At 36.2% G+C, this 21,851-nt stretch overlaps 1 protein-coding gene across 5 annotated transcripts in view; it reads left to right on the plus strand.

Moving 5' to 3' along the window:
- The window catches only part of EMB2746 (RNA-metabolising metallo-beta-lactamase family protein), a 63,536-nt gene extending 49,987 nt beyond the window's left edge, over positions 1 to 13,549 (plus strand). For 2 of the 5 annotated variants that reach the window (XM_008813579.5, XM_088708316.1), the window contains exons 14-17: positions 16 to 113; positions 10,975 to 11,423; positions 11,714 to 12,162; positions 13,045 to 13,549. In XM_008813579.5, the coding sequence (XP_008811801.1) occupies positions 16 to 113; positions 10,975 to 11,423; positions 11,714 to 12,162; positions 13,045 to 13,167 (1,119 nt within the window). In that variant the 3' untranslated portion in view covers positions 13,168 to 13,549. Of the gene's footprint in view, positions 1 to 15; positions 114 to 10,974; positions 11,424 to 11,713; positions 12,286 to 13,044 lie in introns of all 5 variants that reach the window. The other 3 variants (XR_015971872.1, XM_088708317.1, XM_088708318.2) reach the window with 3 other exon arrangements.
- The last annotated feature ends 8,302 nt before the right edge of the window (positions 13,550 to 21,851 follow it).

A 21,851-nucleotide genomic window follows, 5' to 3' on the forward strand; every position in this document is an offset into this window, starting at 1 on the left:
CATTGGACTTGGCAGTTAATGTATAGTGATGGTGATAAAGCATTTGGAACATCAGCTGAACTTTGCATTGATGAGAGGCTAAGGATCGCAACAGATGGAATTATAGTTGTCAGGTATTGACTTAATCACTAGAATTTGAATATTCACAGGATTTGATAATTTTGGTGTTGATAATTGAACTCTCTATGCTACAGTTGCTTCATTTTGCAAAATCCTACCTTAGCTTAAATTTTTTTAGTCGAAGTGTTTATTTATGTTAGTAACTTTTTTTTTTAAACTTTAGAACAGGTTATGAGCATGCATTGAATTCTAACACCATTCATGAGAATGTATTGACCAAACTTGGAGATGATATTTTCCTTATGCCTTGTGAAATCCAGCAGTCTAAATGAATGCTAAGATTATAATTTAATTATATCCTAAAGATAGTGGAACATATGATAGTTTTGTTGTTTAATTGTAGGATGCATAAGATGTGCTGAATAGTTAATAGGAAAATACATGACTTTTTTTAGTTTAAAGGGATTTTGGGCTTTTCTTCAATACTATGGGCTAAGGTAGGGTGAACTGGTACCGGTACCCATGCTGGTACGCCACCAGTTCGGTATGCCACTGGTTCGGTATCATACTAACACACGGTACGCCACCGACACACCTATTTTTTTTGTTTTTAATATTTTTAATATTTAATGAAATGTAATGATTTTTTTTTGGTTTTTGAGATTTTAACTTTATTTTGATACTTCTTGATGTTTTTATTAGGGTTAATATCCTAATTTGATGTTTTTATCACTCGATACACCTTAAATGATGCTTCGTGGTCCTAAATACACCATAATTATATCATGAAAAGCAATTAAAGTAGATCAAGCAATATATTTGTAAAGAAAATTAATGAAATACAAAATATATAATTAATTAGATGTATTTAAAGTACAACATACATACCGACTTTTAAGATCTGATGGAGTATTGATGTCTCTTCTAGATGTTGAGATCATTAACATAATTAAAGGGCACATTAGACCACCGCTCTAACCACATGATGTTGTAATCCTGTATACTTATCCCATAATATATACATTTTGGGTCATAATTATTCCTAGATCTCTCGCTGAAGCTCTAGCTTTGAAAATCATTATCTGTTTGATAATACGGTTGTGGAGCCCATTCAAATATATTGGCAGCAAAATCTGATCCGCAAGGTGTTTCGATTGTGTAGGGTAGTAGCTATTTGAAGACGTTGCCTCAAATGCACTATATCTATATCCGTATGGGTCATAAGCTACTTGTGGCTGTAGGTAAGAGGATCCAACATATGACTCAGTACCTGATATGTTTATGGATTCTATTTCACATGCGAAGTCATTTGCAGTTGCATCATAACCTTCCAAATGATCTCAAAAAGTCCTCCTATATGCAATCGTATCCTCGCGGGCTCTACCAGCACGTGCACCACGGTCACTATCCTATGTGGCATGTATAAACTGGGACTATTTGGTGAATTGAAGACCATATTGGCATTGTCTTATAAACGGTAGTCTTATGTCCGCTGTTCTCTAGCCACTAGATTGATGATCATCAGAACTGTCATTGCCACTTGCTGCTCTTCTTGATCTTTGAGTCTGAGTGAACTGATTCCTTCACTCTCCATTAGGGCTATAGTTGTCTTTTTCTTTCAAGCTGTGCTGGGTAGTAGTCTCCTTTTCCTTTGTTCCCCTCTCTACTTGACTATGTTAGGACGATGGAAAGTACCCTTTTGAGTGGATTGGATAGCGTGATGGTCTTGTCGAAATATCACTCGATCATCTTGAGGAGGATGTATCGGACATGGAGCCTTCTGATGATCAGCTTCCTACTGACCCATTTGGCTGATCGGTCGGATGCAAACGTGGATTGTTACGTTCTACCTATTGTGCAGCATCCACCCTAGCCTTCCTGACTGCAAAACTGATTGATCGAGGAGGTGATCTTGGCTTGTCAAGCTTGGCTCCTGTTGTCGGCCCACAAGCCATTCCATTATGGGATTCTCATCCTGAACAAAATCATTATGGAGTGGATCCGTATTCTTCAGCTCCACTTCTGAATATACTTTAGCCTCAATCTCAGATTGTAGTGGACATATATAAGGTTAAGGTACTTATGTCAAATGGTTTCTCTATTTGTTATGGATGAGGGTGAAGGTGGACCAATTATGCTCACAGCTACTCGAGGAGACTGTCTGGGCAAGGATCCGACTGACTAGCTGCCTAAGAGTTTTTGCTAACAGACCAAAATGAATCCACCATTTAGTTGCAAAAGCATTTAAAAAAAATTATTTATAAAATAGTATCATATTAATAATTATAAACTATTAAGTAATAGTTATATTTGATATCTAATATACCTAGATTCATAGATTTTTTACTTACGACGGCTGTCGAGACTTCAAAGCTTTATCATTGCCCTCCCTAAATATTTGTTTGTAGAAAAGGGATGTGTTATATGTTAATAATTGAAGATATGAGTTAACTTACACATGCCACTTAAATTAACTTACGTCTTGTTGATATAGGGCTACAACTTCTAGATTATGCTCCATCTTGTAGATCCCACGGCGTAGGGTGGCTAGAAGTTCCTCGTTCAATTTGAAATAAGGTACAGTGTAGTGGAATCTCGGGTTCAGGTAGTAAGCTACCAAAAGAGTTTGCAATTGTTTTAGTAAAATATACACAAGTATAAGAGTAGTCAAATTTTCAATCTTGTTGCTTACCAGCTAGATGCAACTTTCTACCCATCTGGTAGTTCCACCTCTGCTCAATGATATCAATGTACTGCTGGGCATGTTTTGAATTTGCCTTCCTGATCTAAGCCTTTGCCCGCTTCTTCATATGATGTAGGAAGCCCATCTTGGGAATTTCTCACTGTCCATGGCCCGAAACGCTTCATACAATGGCTTGATAGCCTTCACTATCTTCTTGACTCGCTGCTATAACGTCTGCCTCATCACCAAGCTCTCTGTGTGGCTCCTTTTAGTATCGACTCTCGTATATCCTCTCTCCTGCCACTTGGCACTGACAAGCATCTGATGTAGGCCTACTTTCCTCTTAAGGAGGCTATTATGTGCAATGTAGTTAGTAGCAAATCATGTGACTGTTAGTTTCAAGATCTCTCAACTATGTACTTCCTCGTTAGTGATAGGATCCATGTATGGTTATAAAAAACTTGGTGATGGACTGGGCTATCTCCACTGTCTGTTGTATCATGTGAATCTTCCCAATCTCCATCATGAGGTCGATACAACGTGCCGCATTTAGGATCTAGAAAATGAGTGACCATCTCTCCATCAAGATCTTGCTAGTGACCTTGCACTGTGGCTCATTATCAATGATGACCTGCATGATATTCTCCACTCCTATTTGATAAATCATCTCCATCAATCCAAAGATGTTCGTGGCATAATGCACCTGAGCGGAAGTATCAACTGACTTTTGGAAGAAAATTCTCATGTCATAGTATGTCAGAAAGTTGATGCTCCACTTGCTAGGATTGGTCCAACCATCACACATCATTGTCAGTTTATATGTGGGCAATTTGCTCTGGTATAGGATCTACTTTTGTAGATCTTGTTGTTGTTAAGGAGCTCATCATAGATGTCCTTGGTACTGAAGGATCAATACTTAGACTGGCAACTTGTAAGGAGGAAATGGTATACTTATAATATGTGTTGCCTACCACCCTCATTTGGATGTGGCGGAAGTAGAACCAAGGTGTAATAGCTTGCCACGTCCTTTTTTCCCCACTTCAATATGGTGCCAATTTTTTGTTGCTTCTAATCCCTACTAGAGAAGGCATGCGGATGTAGGTCATGGATGTTGGCTTCTTGTGAAAACTCTTTGGAGGATTCTTCCTATTGCCAAAAAGCCTGTAGCATAGAGGCAATAGGGCGACCACCTTTGCTGACGGCCTCAATGACTAAAGTGGTCCTTCTGAACTCTGAATTTGCCTTGTCAGTCCTAGAACCAGAGACCGACTCATATTGAGTGCCTAAACTGAGCGCTATGCTTAGCCACCTCATCCTGCTGCCACGAGTCATTTAGGCTCGTTTGGATGGCTTTTGGAGCTGTGCCTTCTCGTCATTTAGAATGGAGGTCTCCTTTGATAGGAAGCTGGCTCCGCTACTTGGTGATCCACCTCCACCCTCTTTTAGGCAGCTCTTTTCTTCACTGCTTTGAAATCAGCGAAACGATTCTTCATCAGTTGCTGGATCTTCTATGTGTATTTCCGACACATGGATACATCGGGGTAACCACTAGTCAAGTGCTTCTTCAACCTAGTTCTCCTCCTTTGAACTCTGTGCTATAATGGTTTCACCTCTAATCCGTGGTTATCTACCCAATATCATGCTCAGGATCCTTCTCGGTGGATTTATTCATTCATGCAAGTTTGCCAAGCATGTCAGTTTATTAATTATTTAAAAATAATAAAATTTTGCTATGATGAAAAATATATTTTCTACTTCAAAAAACTACTTCTGAATTATATATAAATAGTGCTAATTTTTCATATTTTTATATTAATTATACATTTTTGATAAATTTTAAATTAAAAATATTTAATTAAAAAATCAGAACAATATTTTTTTAGTTTAGAAAATACTTCTAAATTATCCATATATAGTACTAATTTTTTATATTTTTGTATTAATTATAAATTTTTAAAATTTTTATATTTTAAAAAAAATAAATTTAAAAATTTAAAAAATTAATTTGAGCTCAGATTCATGGAGCATATACCTTGAATGCTACATGTATTTTCTCTACCCGTGGCCATTGTATACATAATTGTGCCCAAACTTGAACACTGGACACCAAATTTTGGTTGAGAGTTGGTTGCATAATCCTAAGCAAGCTTGTAATTTTGTAGTTATTTTTTTGGCTATTATTTTATTTTTTAAATTTTTAATCCAAAAATATATTTTAATTAAAAAAATATAAATTTAATGAAAATTAAAGATTTATGTCATTGTGTAGATCATCCATAGATCTACAACATTATATGAAATCATGCCAAAATCAAAAATTTCAGTATGACTTCTAATTTTTTTAATTTTCTTCTCGATTTTTGGCCTAACAAGAAAAAATAAGAAAGAAATAGAGAAGGGGAGAAGGACAATACGTCAGGGTTTTATCTTACCTTCGATTGTCAAAACCGGTTTTTTTTTGGATTTTGGGGGGATTTTATGAGGGAAGAATGAAGAGAAGAGGCATGAGAAGGCTTGAGAGCTTCTCATGCTCTATCTTAAATGATTAAGGGGAGGGGGGGGATCCATGGCTGAACTGGTGTAAACCGGGCAGTTTGCACCGGTTCCACTTTGAATCGCTCGGTTTAGAGTGGTTCACATAGATTCAGATGGATTTACCATTTTTAGGCGGGGCGGGGTTGTGACAGTTCCCTCCTGATTTGATTCGGTATGCTCTGAGTTAGACTGTTTGTGGTAGTATGACAAACCATGCTATAGGCCTTGACCCATATTCTTGAAGCTAGTTTACAATGCACTGGTTAAAGCGAATTTTGTCATTTTTGCATTTAATGTGGTCGCCATAATGGTATAATAGGACAAGTGAAAATTGTTATGGTATCATATGCTTATGAATTATGGGCTTTACGATTGTGGTATAATTCATGATAACCTAAGGATTTGAATGTTATATTTCCTTCATGATTATAATCGTAAAGCCTGTAATTCATGACAACCTTAGGATTTGAATATTATATTCCCTTCTCTATCTTTCTCTATTGTTTCTTCTTCTGGTATATGTTCAATGTTTCTTCTTCTTTGATGTCTTAGGAATTAAAGGCCTAGAGCCACACCTTGAACTGACTGCATACAACTTTTGAAATCAGTTACAAGATTATGAAGATCTACGTGTAGGAATCTAGCTTGCAATTAGAAAACATGTATAGAAATCTATATGTGTTTAATCCATGAAAGTGAAGCAGTCTATGGAATGTGCTAAGTGCTGTTAAACATCGTCTAGGTGACATGCATTGGTACTAATATATGAGACTTTTCTAACTAGACTTTGGGAGTAATATTTATGTATAAAATCAAGGTTTGGCGAATACTATTTCTTTTTAAAAGACAATTTTGACTTAGAGACTAGAATCAAGGTTTTGGACTAGGGTTGGGAAATCAACTTTTTTTTTCAAGGAAATGGAACTTTTAAGTTTTTTTTCCCCTGAATTCAAATAAGGGGTACTTCCTTATCTACATGTAATGTCCTTAGTAAATGAAAATAGAAACAAAAAAGAGGATAGTTACTTAAATGATGTTACGGGTAGATAAGCCTCTTTATTTGTCTCTTTGTTGATCCTTTTTTTTTTTAAACCCACATGGCCTAGCACCTCATCCGCCTAACCGATCTAAGGGAACTGACCCAGGGTGGAACTGACCTAGTGGGGCTCCCATGTGGAATCACCTCTCTCCACCTATAAATGGGTGAAGAACAAGAAGACCTATAAATATGCCTCCTCCATGCCTTTGGATCTAAGCTTTGGATCAAGTCTTTCAGATCAAGTATTGTTTTGATACCTTGAACCACTAGCCACAAACCTAAGGTTATCATAAATTATGGGCTTTACGATTATTCTAGCTGTATTTTTTTTGATAATTTTGAATTGTTCATGGTCCTGTCCTACCTTCAAATCATTTATCATATTCTTGGTCAACTTGTGAAATTATATAAATCCCTTAATTGATATTTTTATACTCATTTATCTGTATATTTTGTTGTCATTAGAAGCTATTCCATATGTTAGTATGTGATTGAAGTTTTATAACAAAATATGTCATCTGATATTTATGAGAACATTTTCAAATATAAAAAAATTATCATAATTGAAGAATGTGAGGGGACTGTAACTAGTTGGTATATGAGCGGCCTCACTTGAATTTTGATGAGGAACCTTTATCTGGGTGATATTTGTTGCCTTATATGGATTATCAATGAGGATCTATGTGAAACCCCAGCAACTTGGTATATGAAGGATCTCACTTGAATTATCATGAGGAGTCTCTGGCTAGGTCCTATATGTGGACACTTGGCCAAGTGGTATGAGCGGACTTTGAGAATGTAAGTGACCTCGTCAGCATTAAAAATGAGAATAATGAGGGTCTCATTCGAATTATTGGTAAGGATATGAGTTTCCTTGCTTGCATTTGCAAAGAGGATATTAATAGTCTCGAGGGTACGACTGAAACTTTATAAGATAATCAAATTTTATGAAATATCATAATTTGATGTAAAATATGTTTTGACTACTTTCTCCCTGTTGGATTATTTTTGGAATTTTCATTATTGAAGTGATTCAATGAACCTTTGCCTGAACTTTCAGGGAATATATGACTTATGATCTAATATGACTCACTTGAACTTTTCTTGACAATCATGTGTTTTGACTCTTTGCAATTGTGTTCATATTGAAGCTCTTGATTTCACTTTATTTCGGCGGACCTACACTTGAATTTCTAGTGATAATTTGATTTGTGTGATAATTTGAGAGTCAAGTGTTTTTCGGCGAAAATCAAAATTCTTGGCCATGGTAAAAATATGATCTTTGTAGCTCATCTTATCTATCACATGATTTTTTAGAGGGATAGGTGAGTGACTCTCATGGGCCTTTTGAAGAGGAGGTCTCGATTACTTGAAGTTGCCTTTTTGGGGCTAGAGGCTAGTAGAACGACATCGAAACATAGTTTCTCATTTGTTTTGATATCTTCAAAGTATAGTAATTTGTATTAGAGAACATATTTAAGTTGCAAAGTGGATTTTGTCATAAATGTGTTAGGTTATAACATATTTTTGGTTGTGTTAGTTGGATTGTTTGGTTTCTTTTGAGGATCTTGAATTTTAATGATGTTTTAATCAATTATTATTGGTCACGCCTTGGCATTTTATCAAAGTTGAAATTTTGGGCTGTGATGCTACGTGCTATGTTTTGGACCATCTATCTTCTAATATTATTCCATTTCTTTTTGTCCTTTCAGATTTAAACTTCCCTAAAAGATATGAAATTCTTTCAAGAGTATAGTAATGTTTTGGTTTTCATGTATGCATGTTCCTATTGTGCATTGCCTAAATGAATTTGAAACAAGGGCTGTAATAGGTTTAGGTCTGGACCAGGTCAAGAATGACTTGGACCAAACCCAATATGTTTCAAGTCCTAATCAAAGGTGCAAACCCAGCACAGCAGTTTATGGGGTCAGAGTAATTCAGGTCCATGGGAGTTTTGCTAGACCAAATGGGTAATTTGAACTAGGTTGGATTAATCATGACTCTAGCCCCGACCCTAGGTTGGAGTGTTCCCATCTAAATGGAACAATTTAACAAACATGAAATGTGAGTGTTGTCTATAGATTGAAGAACACACATGGTAAGGCAGATGAAGTGCATCTTCTGATGGATCTATTGATTTGAAGGGCCAACATTGGCAAAAGAAAATTCTTGGGGTGCGGAAATTCTACTGCTTGGGCCCCGAAACATTGGAAACTTCCCGACATTGCTTTGCATGTGGCCTCTTTCTTCTTACACTAAATCTCTTTCAACATTAAGGACCAGACATCTCTAAATTTGGTGATAGCGCTAGCTTTTTGCAAGGCCCAAGACTCATACTCCCACAATACTTAAGCAAAAGAGTGGGATGGTGGCTATACTAGAGGCATAAGATGGAGGGTAAAGGTGAGGGAAAATGGTTGGAGATGACCAAGGAGGGATGGTGAGTGGAAAAGGAGAAGGCCAGAGATGAGCTGTAGACGGAAAGGGTTTAGGTGAAGAGTGGAGCCATGGATGAGGACTGAAGTGTAGTGGAGTGGTGGCAAGGGCTAAGTTTGACTGATAGGAAGGGAAGAGTAGCAGAGGTGTGGAATAGAGCCATAGATGGCAATTGATGTAGAATAGACTGCTGATTGTGAGGCCAAGTTAGAGTGGAGCTACCCTTGTAGAAGGTGGAAGCAAGAGGAAGAGAAGTGAGAAAGAATATGATGGAGCAAGAGTTTGGTGTGTAATGGATTCATGGCTCTTAGATTAGGACCATTTAAGTTTATGCGGGATTTTTGGGTGGAATCAGATCAGCATAGATCTTCTGTTCTGAGTTGCATGCTTTGAATAATGTTAGGCCTGAATAATTCACAGAATGGTTGATTCGATCATTTCTAGGGTTAGTAAAAATGAAAAGATCTGAAAAATTATGGAAATTATCTATATTCACATAATTCTAAAATTATCAAGGCTCAAATCAAGAGAAAGATGCTATGTGCAATAGTTGCTTGTTTTGCATAGGGCAAGCATAAAAAGATGGGTTTATGATCAGAACTAGTATGCCCTCATATCACATCCTTTTCTTGCTGGTGTTGGTTGCTTGGTATAGCCTATAAATAATTCCATAGATCATGTTAATATGCATAACGTATGTTTGTTACTGTTGCAAGTTCAGGATGGTAACCTATTGTTTTGATACAACTGAGCAAAATGAGTCTTATTTTCATTGTTAATGAAATGGCTAATATACAAATGACTTTGTTGAATTTTTTTTTTGGGGGCAATGTTTCAAAGTCTTATTTACTATTGAAGAGAGGTTAAATCATATATGATTTATCCTATCTTCGTATGTGATTTCCACAAACTCTTCATTGGCATGAGTCAAGGTTCGCGGTACCGATGGTACCGACGTACCGGTCGGCTCCGGTAACGGTACGGTACCGGTGCCGAACCGAGCCGAACCGATGGGGCACATTCGGCCTGGTTTCGACCCCATCGTCGTTTTTTTTTTGGAGTTCTTTCACTTTTGGATTTTTTTTTTATGTTTTTATGTTTAGGTTTAAGGTTAAAAGTAGATGATGCAACTTATTACTTCCAAATGATTCTAATAATGAGATGAAGAACATAAAATATTTTCAAATTAAGATACAATCAATTACATACATTTAAAGCACTCTCGAATATCTAAAATCGGGTTGAGTGGCACTTTAAAAAGTGCCCCAGTGTGGCACTTTTGAAAGTGCCAGCCTCTGGCCAGCGCTGTGGCATTTTCAAAGTGCCACAATGCTGGCACTATTTTTCAGAAGCGAACCGGTACGAACCGGCTCGGTTCGCACCGGTTCGAGCTCATACTGGTGCGAACCGAGCGGTTCGCACCGGTTCACACATGTACCAGTGCGAACCGAGCCGGTTCGCACCGGTACGAGGCTCAAACCAAACGGTTCCGACCCATATTGGGTCGGAACCGTTTTATACCCCTGTACCGGACCGGTGCGGCTCGGTACCTGTCCGGTACGGGCTGAACCGACCGGTACAGGTCGGTTCAGCAGACCTTGCTACATCTTGCAAATGCTGTACACAGCTGTCTTGAAATCTTGTTTCACAGAGAAACTTTCAAACTGGAACATATGATTGCCCTTGAATTTTCAATTGTTAGAAAATGTTATATACGGTGTAAAACTGTAAATAATATCCAAATCATGTATACAGATGTCAGCTTTATGCAAGCTCTTTAGTTTCTTAGAATCTTTGAAAATCATGTATAAAGAACTGTTGATTGAAGTTTCTTTATCTTTTTCCTATTTTTTCGTTGGTTTGGGGTAGGGGGGACCCATCCGAAGCAAATTATCCAGGTCCAACCAATTGGGATACAACAGCCGAGACTTAAACCTACAACCTTCCCAGGAGAGGGGGGGGGGGTGTGGACCTTTCGGGCATTGTCCTTCACACTTAGTCTCATCATCCTTTTGTGTTTTTAAGCAATCCGCATCTAATTGCCTGTTTAATTGAAGTCCACTTGTATATTCTATGATGCACAAGGGTTTAATTTTCTCTTTCGATTTAGCTATTAGGATCACTTTATTTGACCCTTTAATGTAAATTTTGCAAAATTTATATGGTTCATATTTTGAAAATTGTGGATCCTGAACCTTCCTTTTGCATTTGTTTATTTCAGCATGGAGATTTTGCGCCCTCAAAATGTAAATGGTTCATCACAGACATGTTTGAAAGGAAAAATTAGGATAACCACCCGTTGTTTATGGCTTGATAAAGGAAAGCTGTTAGATGCACTCTATAAAGCTGCACATGCTGCACTTTCAAGCTGTCCAGTGAGCTGTCCTCTGGCTCACATGGAACGGATTGTATCTGAGGTATTAAGGAAAATAGTGAGGAAATACAGCAGTAGAAGGCCTGAGGTCATTGCAATTGCTGTGGAGAACACCGTTGGAGTTCTGTCTGAAGAATTGAGAATCAAATTATTAGGAAAATCTCATGGTCGGTTTGGGCTATCTGCCCTTAGTCAACAAGCTAACATTCATTTGAGGAAGGATTCAAGCAGCAAATTTGACGAAGACACTGACTCTACGGACGTCACAGAGAACCTAACAGAAGATGAATCCGAAGGTACTATTTACACTGAATTACTTGGCTTTCCAGTTGATAAACTTGCACACGTCAGGTGTTTATTATGTGATTAATAAAATATAACCACTTAATTTTCCTAATAAATGAGCAATATATATGAGGGACCTTTTTGTCATTATACTGAATGTTCTTTTGGTAGATTTAGCTTCTACATATTAGACCTTTAGGACTATACAGCATCTCATGTATCTTATGACAAACAATGTCAGTAATTTTGCTTGCTTAAATCTTTAGCTTCTTGAACAATACTGATCTCTATGCTTGTGTAGGTGATAGTTCCGATCTTGAGCAACCGAGAACTGAGGATGCAATTACAAACAACCTAGAAGAGTCATCTTCACATGCCTCTACAAAATTAGGAGATCTCTTGAAGTCACTCAAGCGGTCTTCAGCTGTCCAAATATCAAAAGTAGCAAATGGTTCTGTTTTAGAAGAGCATTTAAAATTTAGTAAAGATGGAAAAGTGGGCAGCAGGGAGAACATAGAACCATCAGATCCTAAGGCAGGGACATCTAAACCTGCTAGGAGGAACAAATGGAAGCCTGAAGAGATTAAACAATTAATAAAAATGCGTGGCGAATTGGATAATAGATTCCAGACTGTCAAAGCTAGAATGATACTCTGGGAAGAGATATCTGTGAGCATGTTGAAGCATGGAGTAAATCGTACTCCAGCACAGTGCAAGTCTCTCTGGGCATCACTTGTTCAGAAATATGTGGTATCTCTTCAATCTCTGAAGACTCATCTTTCATGTATACATGTATAATTCTGGTTTCATGCACGTAGATGAGTAATCTACATGAGAGAACTGTTTGACTAATTGTTGAGTAGATGATGTCAGGTGAGAGCTCACTGCATGAGGAGGCAGTGTTTTTAGTTCTTGGTTTGTTAGTAGTCATGGGTTGGGGCAATTTGCTCCCACATTCTTGTCAGAGTCAACATGTCATCGTTTCTTTGTTTTTATAATATATTCAATGCAGTTTTGCTTTGAGACATCGTGGAATTGGTTCTGAGAGAATGTCAGGCATTTATGTCCCTGGAGAAATTTGTTTGCTGATTCCCTCTACTTTGTCCAATACTTTTATGTCATCCATCTACTTCTATTGTCTTGCATTAAAATAATGATGTAAGGATAGCTGGTGGATCATATCTGCATTTGGGAATTGTGGAGAGCAGATAGGCTTGACCTGCAAGAATTTACTGAGCTGTTTCCTAGATACCTTTTAATCCTTCTTAATGTACTTTTTCAGATTTTATGTTTCTATGGAGCGTTTGTTGTTTTTGTAGTATCATAAAATAAACCTCATTGCCTTCTCAGAAGCCTTTATGTCAATGCTAACTTAGAAATCTCAAGTGTTACATCATGATTGAATGCACAGGACCATTAATGTTATTTTCTGACTTGGTGTCTTCTGGATGCCTGGTTACTTCATGGTTGTCTTCCCTCATTATAAATGTTGTTCTTTGTATACATGGACATATGCTAACTATGGCTTGGAGCATGTTTCTAAATTCTTTTTATGCTTACTGAAACTTCATACGTGGAGCACTTATTGATATATGTAATTCACTTATGTACTTGCGTTTCCCCTTTTTACAGGACTGTAAGAGTAACGAGAATAGCAGAAAATCTTGGCCTTATTTCACCTCCATGGACGAGATTGTGTCTGTACACGAAGAGGCAGCAAAAAGAATGGGAGTAAACCAACCATTGAAAGTTTAGAACACTTTGTGGATAAGTGTTTATTATTTAATTGGTTACACTCAATACGAGGTGTGCAAGAATATTATTATCAGAAGACCAGCATGGTAGGTCTATTAGATGACAGTACAGAAACATGGACGTCTTTCAGGTTATTGCTTATCGGGCTTCGATGAAGCCCCAATATATACCCGGAAGGTGGTTTATTTTCTGAAGCCTTGAAGAGGAAAGGAAGAAGCTGAGCTAAGATCCTCCAGTTCAGTTGTATCAGCAGCTTTCAGTGAATGTTGTACCAACATGATTTTATTTGTTTACCAAAATTTTGTTCTCTTTGTAAAATTGTTCTAATTTGTTCACGAATATCATGCCGTTATGTGGAAACATACCCTCTCATGTTCCTCTAGTGGTTATTTGTTAAACTGTGAGAGATGGAAAATAATGATTCTTTATATATATATATATATATATGTATATATATATATGTATATATATATATATATATATATATATTGTATTAGCCCAAATTTTAATTTTATTTATTTAGTTTTCACGAGCTTTGCCATGTTTCAATTGTTGTATGGTCGTCTAGGTCAATCATAATTCTTTGGATTGTGAATAACGGACCAACTAGTGTTATTTATGATAATAAATGTTGAATTAAATCAAATATTTTAAAATTTTGATAACCAAATTGGTTAATGGCCAAGTGGTAAGCATCCGTGCACAAGTAAGGGAGCAAATATGGAAAAGTTCCTAAAGAAAACAAACCATGACAAGTGTTATGCATCCAGCATAGGAGCAAATATGGATCCAGCGCAAGAGCAAGCATTGAAAGGCTCCTCAAAGAAGGAAGGAAGTATGAACGGCCAAGATGCAATAAGCCAAAGAATCAAAGGAGCACGAGAAGACGCGAAGGAAATTTTCTTCTTTTGACGTGTCTGAGCCTATATAAAGGGCTCTAGGGATCATTTCAAACTACAATAAAAAATTTTTCTTCCTAAGAGTCTAGATAAAAAGGGCTCTAGGGATCATTAGGGAGAAAAGAAATAAACAAAATTTTTCTTATTCTCATAATTTTTCTAAGTTTTTTTTGAGTTATCTGTAAGCGGGAAGATGCACTTTTTTCTTTACTGGAGGCGCACTGATGGAAAAGATGTGGTCTGTATTGGGTCGTCGTATCTCTAGAATATCTGTGCCGCAGATCCGTGCGTGGGGGGCATAAATTTTTGGGGGGCATAAATTTTTCTAGGATAACGCATCAGCGTGCTTCGATCCACAGACCATCTTCTCTCTCTTTCTTTATTTAATTATTATATTGTCAAGTTAATTATTTGCTAGTTTATTCTTCTTATTTACTGTTTTTGAATATTAGAAATATTTATTTATCAATTATATTTGTGCATCTAGGCTAACAATCACTAGATTTTAAATTGCAATATTTATTATATATTTTGCTGCATAATTGTAAATTGTTATATTTTAACTGTTATATGTTTATGCTAGCTTTATTTTAGTACTTAATTTTCCAAGCAAAATATTAGATTACTTAACCTCCAAGAGATTTATTAATACCTCCATTTAGACTCCTCACGGAGTAATTTTCAGATTCCATTCAAACGGAAATTCGGAAACTAATTAATTCATAGGAGCTAGCTTAATATTGCACTTAGGATGAAATAAATTGAACGATATCTAGTGAAATTTTCTATTGAATAACAATATCTAAGAAAAGCTTGTCAAAAAGGCATACGTGCCTAAGAAAGGTTGGTACTTAAGTGAGTCAAGTGCTCCACTATCGATCTGAAGCTGATCTGGTTGTTATTCTTTGGATTTTTTTAACTAGACATCTAAAGTTCAAATTAGATATCAGTGCAATATTTTGACATAAACCTTCTCATTTTTACAGGTGTTAAAACTGTGTTAAGCTACAAATTAATGACTTTCCACACATCTGAAAATCTTAGTGCTAAACCTGAAAAGTTTGATGGTCAAAACTTTAGAAGGTGGCAGAATCAAATGCGGTTCTAGCTCACCACCCTAGGCTTGATCTCCGCCATTGGTGGGTCTAACCCATCTGCTTCACGATCTGCTACTCGCAACAACCCAAATCCTACTCCTTCCTCTTCTCAAACTGATGCTGTCTCCTCCACTAGGACTCTAGAAGAAACCAACTACCACTGTCTTCATAGAATCTTAGGAGCTATTTCTGATAGGCTTTATGATATTTATTATATAGCTAAGAGTGCTAAGGATCTCTGGGATACCCTAGAAAATAAATATGGACTTGATGATGCTGGGGTAAAGAGATTCAAAGCCTCTGACTTTAGCAAGTTTAAATTTGTTGATTCCAAACCTATGAATGATCAAATTCATGAATATGAAACCTTGATTCTTCAACTCCAGGCAAATAGAATCCACTTAGATGAGTCTTTCCAAGTTGCCTGTATTATAGACAAACTTCCCTCTACCTGGTCAGACTTTGCCAAGACTTTGAGCCACACCCAAGGTGATCTGTCTCTAACCCAAGTCCTAAATTCTATTAGGATTGAAGAACAACATCGTCTTAGAGAAAAATCCCAATCCTCCAATCCTTTGCCCAACGTCAACAATGTTGAATCCAAGCCCAAATCCAAAAATCAGAATCGTTCTTTCTATCCCAACCACAACAAGTCCTTCAAAAAGAAATCATTCAACTATAGAAACTTCTTTCAGCCCAACAACAAAAAACCCAACTTCTCTTAGAACCAGAAGAAAGAGAAAGAAGGAGAATCTGTTCGTTGTTGTTTTCTGTAGTCGGACCAACCATATGGCCAACCAATGTTTCTACAAGATCACTACTCCTCGTCAACCTAGAAGTAAGGGTCCTGCTACTTCTGACGCCCAGGCCAACATGGTAACCTGTGGGGCTGACTCCTCTGAGACTGCTATCAGGTCTGTTTCCTTCATACCTGAAGTTAACATGACGCAATTAACACTTGACTGGTGGATTGATACCGGAGCTAGTATACATGTTTGTTCTGATCGCTTCTGGTTTTAATCTTATCAGATCTCATGTAGAGGAACTGTGACCATGGGTAATAATGCTGTGGTGCGCGTGCTTGGAGTGGGACGAGTGGATCTGACACTTACCTCTGGGAAGATCCTCACTCTGCAAGGCGTGCACCACGTTCCAGACATCCGTAGAAATCTAGTTAGTGGATCCTTGCTTGTCCAACAAGGATACCGAATTATTTTTGAATCAAATAAAGTTGTAGTAACCCATGGTGTCTCTTTCATCGGAAAAGATTTTCTTTGTGATGGGTTGTTTAAACTCAATGTATTTATTTCATCTATGAATGAATATTCTATTGTTCTTCGTATTGACTCTCCTGTTGTCGGCAAAGTAGGTTGGGACATGTAAACTATAGTTCAATTAAAAGATTAATGCACTTGAATTTAATCCCAAAATCAGAACTTAAGAATAATGATAAATGTGAGATATGTGTAAAGGCCAAATTATCTAAAAAATCCTCACACTCTATAAGTAGAGATTCTGATCTCCTTGAACTCATACATAGTGATTTATGTGACTCAGGAAGAACCTCAAGGGGTGGAAACAAATATTTTGTAACTTTCATAGATGACCTTTCTAGATACTGTCACCTCTATCTTATCAAAGCTAAAAATGAGGTCTTAAATAAATTCAAAGTCTATAAAGCAGAGGCTGAAAACCAACTAGATAAAAAGATTAAAATCTTTAGGTCTGATAGAGGAGGTGAATATATCTCATTTGAACTGACCCAATTCCGTGAAGAATATGGGATAATTCATAAAGTGACAGCTCCTTATTCACCTCAATCTAATGGAGTAGCTGAGAGAAATAATAGAACCTTAATGGATATGGTTAACTCTATGTTAATTAGTTCAAGAGCACCAGAAAATCTTTGGGGGGAAGCACTAGTAACTGCATCTTATATCTTAAATAGAATTATATTCAAACATAATGATAAAACTCCATATGAAATCTGGAAATATAGAAAACCTAACTTAAAATACTTAAAAGTGTGGGGGTGCTTAGCTAAAGTAAAAATTCTAGAAAATAAAAGAAAGAAAATTGGACCCAAAACAGTAGATGCAATATTTATAGGATATGCAATTGAGAGTAATGCTAATATATTTTTAGTGTTTAACTCTCAAATAAATAAAATTAATAACAGCACCATAATGGAAGCAAGAGATGCAATCTACTTTGAAAGTATATTTTCTTTTAAAACAAGGATAAATGATCAAATAAATACCAATAATAATTTAGGAACTAGTTCTAGCAGAACCAGATTTAGAGAAGAAGAAGAAAAACAAACTAAACTTAGAAGAAGTAAAAAAAGTATAGTTAAAAAGAACTTTGGAGAAGACTACTACACATTCCTAATAGAAGACTCTCCTACTTCTTTAGAGGATGCCTTGAAATCTCTAGATGCTCCCTTCTGGAAAGAAGCAATAGATAATGAAATGCAATCCATAATCCAAAACCACACTTGGGAATTGGCAGACCTACCCCCAGGAAGTAAACCCATAGGGTGTAAATGAATTTTTAAGAAGAAACTTAGGCCAGATGGAACTGTAGACAAATATAAGGCTAGGTTAGTAGCCAAAGATTTTACTCAAAAATCTGGGATTGACTTCTTTGATGTTTATGCCCCTGTAGCTAGAATCACTACCATTAGGATTCTTGTTGCCTTGGCTTCCATTCATAAGCTGGTTATACATCAAATAGATGTTAAAACCGTTTTCTTAAATGGGGACCTAGATGAAGAGATCTATATGAACTAACCCGAAGGTTTCACTGTCCCAAGTCAAGAGAAAAAGGTATGTAGGTTGATTAGATCTCTTTATGGTCTAAAACAAGCTCCCAAACAATGGTACCTTAAATTTGATGAAATAATCCTAACTAATGGATTTAAAATTAATAACACAGATGAATGTGTATATTATAAAAAGAAGAATAACAAAATTATAATCTTATATCTATATGTAGATGATATCCTAATTTTTGGAACAGACTTAGAAATTATTAATGAAGTAAAACAATTTTTATCTCTAAAATTTGACATGAAAGATTTAGGAGAAGCAGACCTAATCCTTAATACTAAAATCATGAGGAATGAAGATTGAATAACTTTGTCCCAAAGCCACTATGTGGAGAAGATTCTTAAAAAGTTTCACTACTTTGATTGTCATCCTGTATCTACTCTTTATAATCCATCTCTTCATCTAAAGAAGAACTTAGGTGATCCAGTCAATCAAAGCTTGTATGCCCAGATCATTGGTTCTTTAGAATTTCTTGCAAATTATATCAGACCTGATATTGCATACTCTGTGAACCGACTGAGTAGATATACTCATAATCATAATAATGATCATTGGACTGCTCTAGAAAGAATTCTCAGGTACCTTAAGGATACCATATCTCTGGGATTACACTATTGTGGTTATCCTGCTGTTCTGGAAGGTTATAGTGATGCCAACTGGATCAGTGATACAGTTGACACCGAATCCACTACTGGTTGTTTTCCTTTTAGGAAATGTAGCTGTATCATGGAAGTCTACCAAACAAACTGTAGTGGCTAGGAGCACCATGGAATCTGAAATGATTGCCCTAGATACCACTAGCATTGAGGCCGAGTGGCTTAGAGATATATTGATAGATTTGCCTCTTGAGACTTCACCATTACCTTCTATATCTATTCATTGTGACTGCAGATCTGCTATAGATAAATGCAATCAAGAAAATGCAAATGTGAAAATGAATAGGTACTTGAAAGTGCGCCATAAATCATTGAGATATAAATTAAAAAAAAATTTGATTGCACTGAATTTTGTAAGATCAGAAAAGAATCTAGCTGATCAGCTTACCAAAGGATTGTCTAGAACAGTAGTTTTAGAGTTGTCGAGGGGGATGGGGCTAAGCCCATAAGTAAAGTCACCACAGTGGTAACCTAATCTGAAAAGGTTCAATGGGTAGAAACAAGCTACATAGATGACTAATAAGGAGTACTATTTATTTTTCCCATCCTTAGGGCAATAGTGCTCATAAAAAGAAAGGGTTAGGTTGAGTTTTTTACTCTTAATGAATCCGAGACCCATGAGGCAGGGTACCTACTTGCTTGTACCCTTTTTAGGATTCACCTATATGCGTGTAGTCGTGAGGCCGCGATTGTGGAAACCATGACAAGTGTCATGCATCCAGCGCAAGAGCAAGCATGGAAAGGCCCCTCGAATAAGGAAGGAAGCATGAACGACCAAGATGCAATAAGCTGAAGAATCAAAGGAGCACAAGAAGACACATCATCAATCTGCGTGAAGGGAATCTTCTTCTTTTGACGTGCCTGAGCCTATATAAAGGGCTCTAGGGATCATTTCAAACTACAATAAAAAATTTCTCTTCTCCCTATTCCAAGAGTCTAGATAAAAAGAGCTCTAGGGATTATTGGGAAGAAAAGAAATAAAGAAAATTTTTCTTCTTCTCATAATTTTTCTAAGTTTCTTTTGAGTTATCTGCAAGCGTGAACGTGCTCTTTTTTTTTCCTGGAGGCGCACTGATGGGAAAGACGTGGTTCTGTATTGGGTCATCATATCTTTAGAAGATCTGTGCCAGCAGACCCGTGCGTGGGGGGCATAATCTTTCCTGGGACAACGCATCAGCGTGCTTCGATCCACAGGCCATTGTCTCTCTCTTTCTTCATTTAATTATTATATTGTTAAGTTAATTATTTGCTACTTTATTCTTCTTATTTACTGTTTTTGAATATTAAAAATATTTCATTTATCAATTATATTTGTGCATTTAGGCTAACAATAAATAGTAGGTATGAACTTGAACCCTTGAAAATCTCTAACGCTTCCTCGATTCTGTTGATCCCCATGGTTCTTGTGTCTTTGCAAGATCCTCTAGAATATCATCATCATCATCATCATCATCATTTCTGGTTGGTTTCATAGATTTTTATTTGCCAAATATCTCTATTAAGATCATGTCTGGTGTTTTTTCTAGTTTATCCATATCTTTGCCCATATCCTCCAGTATGATAATTTAGAATTATCACCTTCTATATAATCTTCAATACAGACTATATTACCTTTTCTTATGTGAGCAACCTTAAATCTTCGTTATATATGTTAATTACTATCTCAATCAAATTTCATCACTTTATCTTTAATTTCATTGACTCCTGTAGCTTCTCTAATTTATTGACTTTTTAATATATCCTTCCTAGATTTATTATGCATTCATTTTAACATTCTTATTTTTGCTATATTTAATTTGTTTCATGTAGTTTCTTTTGTTCATCGATCTTAATTGGTATTACATATTCATTTCTTTCTCGGTAAATTTGCATTCCATATATTTACTTTGTTCTACTGATTTTAAATCCTTATCCTCTAAAATATTACTCCATAGTTTTAATGTTATATTTAATCAATTTTTTTCTTACCAATCAATATTATATTATCCATAAATAACATAAACTATGGTAAATCTTGCTAACTATATGTTATATTTAATCTTTCTAAATATTATAATCTTTGTAAATAGAAAAATATAGGTTCATTCATAACTAATAAAAAAGATATGGACTTAGTTATGATCCCTCGTGTATTAGCATATTGTGGCATTGGTACTGTAGCAACTCCTAATATTTTTTATGGACCCAGCATACATGCTCTCAATTATTTAAATATACTATTTATGTAGAACCTTCCTTTGTGAAGCCTACTGTATAACTTATCTGGGCATCTTATTATAAGCCTTTTCTAAATTAATAAAGACTATATGGACATTTTTATTTTTCTATATATTTTCTATCAGTTGTCTAAGTAAAAAGATAGTCTCTATTATTGATATTTCAGGTATAAAACCAAATTGATTATCAGAAACAATTGTTATTTATCTTAATAAATATTCAGTTATCTTTCCTCATAATTCCATGGATTGACTATTAAGCTTAATTCCTGTTAATGAGGATAATTTTGTGTCACGCCCCCGGCCCGAGATCGCGAGCTGGGGGTCCGTGCCAACCGCCGCACACCCGTAGGAAACTCTCCCCACGAGCATGCAAGGCATCTTAACTAAACATCTCAATTATATATACCTCTAAAATAATTCAACTGAAATAAATGCAATCTTACTCCATTGACTGACCCAAATTACATAGTCTCAGTTCTAAATACGCAGCGGAACAATAAAGATAAAACATCAATTTAAATAAAGCCTAATCTAGGATAACTTGTGCTTCAGTTCTTCTAGTCGCTCTCACATTTTAAATCCCCGATAGGTTAGTTCTCAAAATCTGTAAAACAACAAGAAAGTGTATAATGAGCTAGACAGCTCAGTAAGTAATAAACACCTTAACTAGTCAATTCATATAATAACATAAAATATAAATACAAATTACGATGAATCAACATAAAGACATAATCAATTCCTTTTCAAGCACAAATTCGTTAAAATTCGTATTTTTTCAAATATCTATATACATAATCATAAATCTGATTTGAAGCAAATCATATTCATCTCATCAGCATTTAGCTACGACCACACTTATATCCTGTGGCTAGGCCAGAAACAGAACCGCACTTATACCCTGCGGAGTGGGCCAGAATACCGCACTTATACCCTGCGGAGTGGGCCAGAATACCACACTTATACCCTGTGGTGGGGCCAGAAT

The sequence above is a fragment of the Phoenix dactylifera genome, chromosome 12 (genome assembly GCF_051530095.1).
Source record: "Phoenix dactylifera cultivar Ajwa chromosome 12, Ajwa_hap1_PhDact_Kaust_v1.1, whole genome shotgun sequence".
NCBI lineage: Eukaryota > Viridiplantae > Streptophyta > Magnoliopsida > Arecales > Arecaceae > Phoenix > Phoenix dactylifera.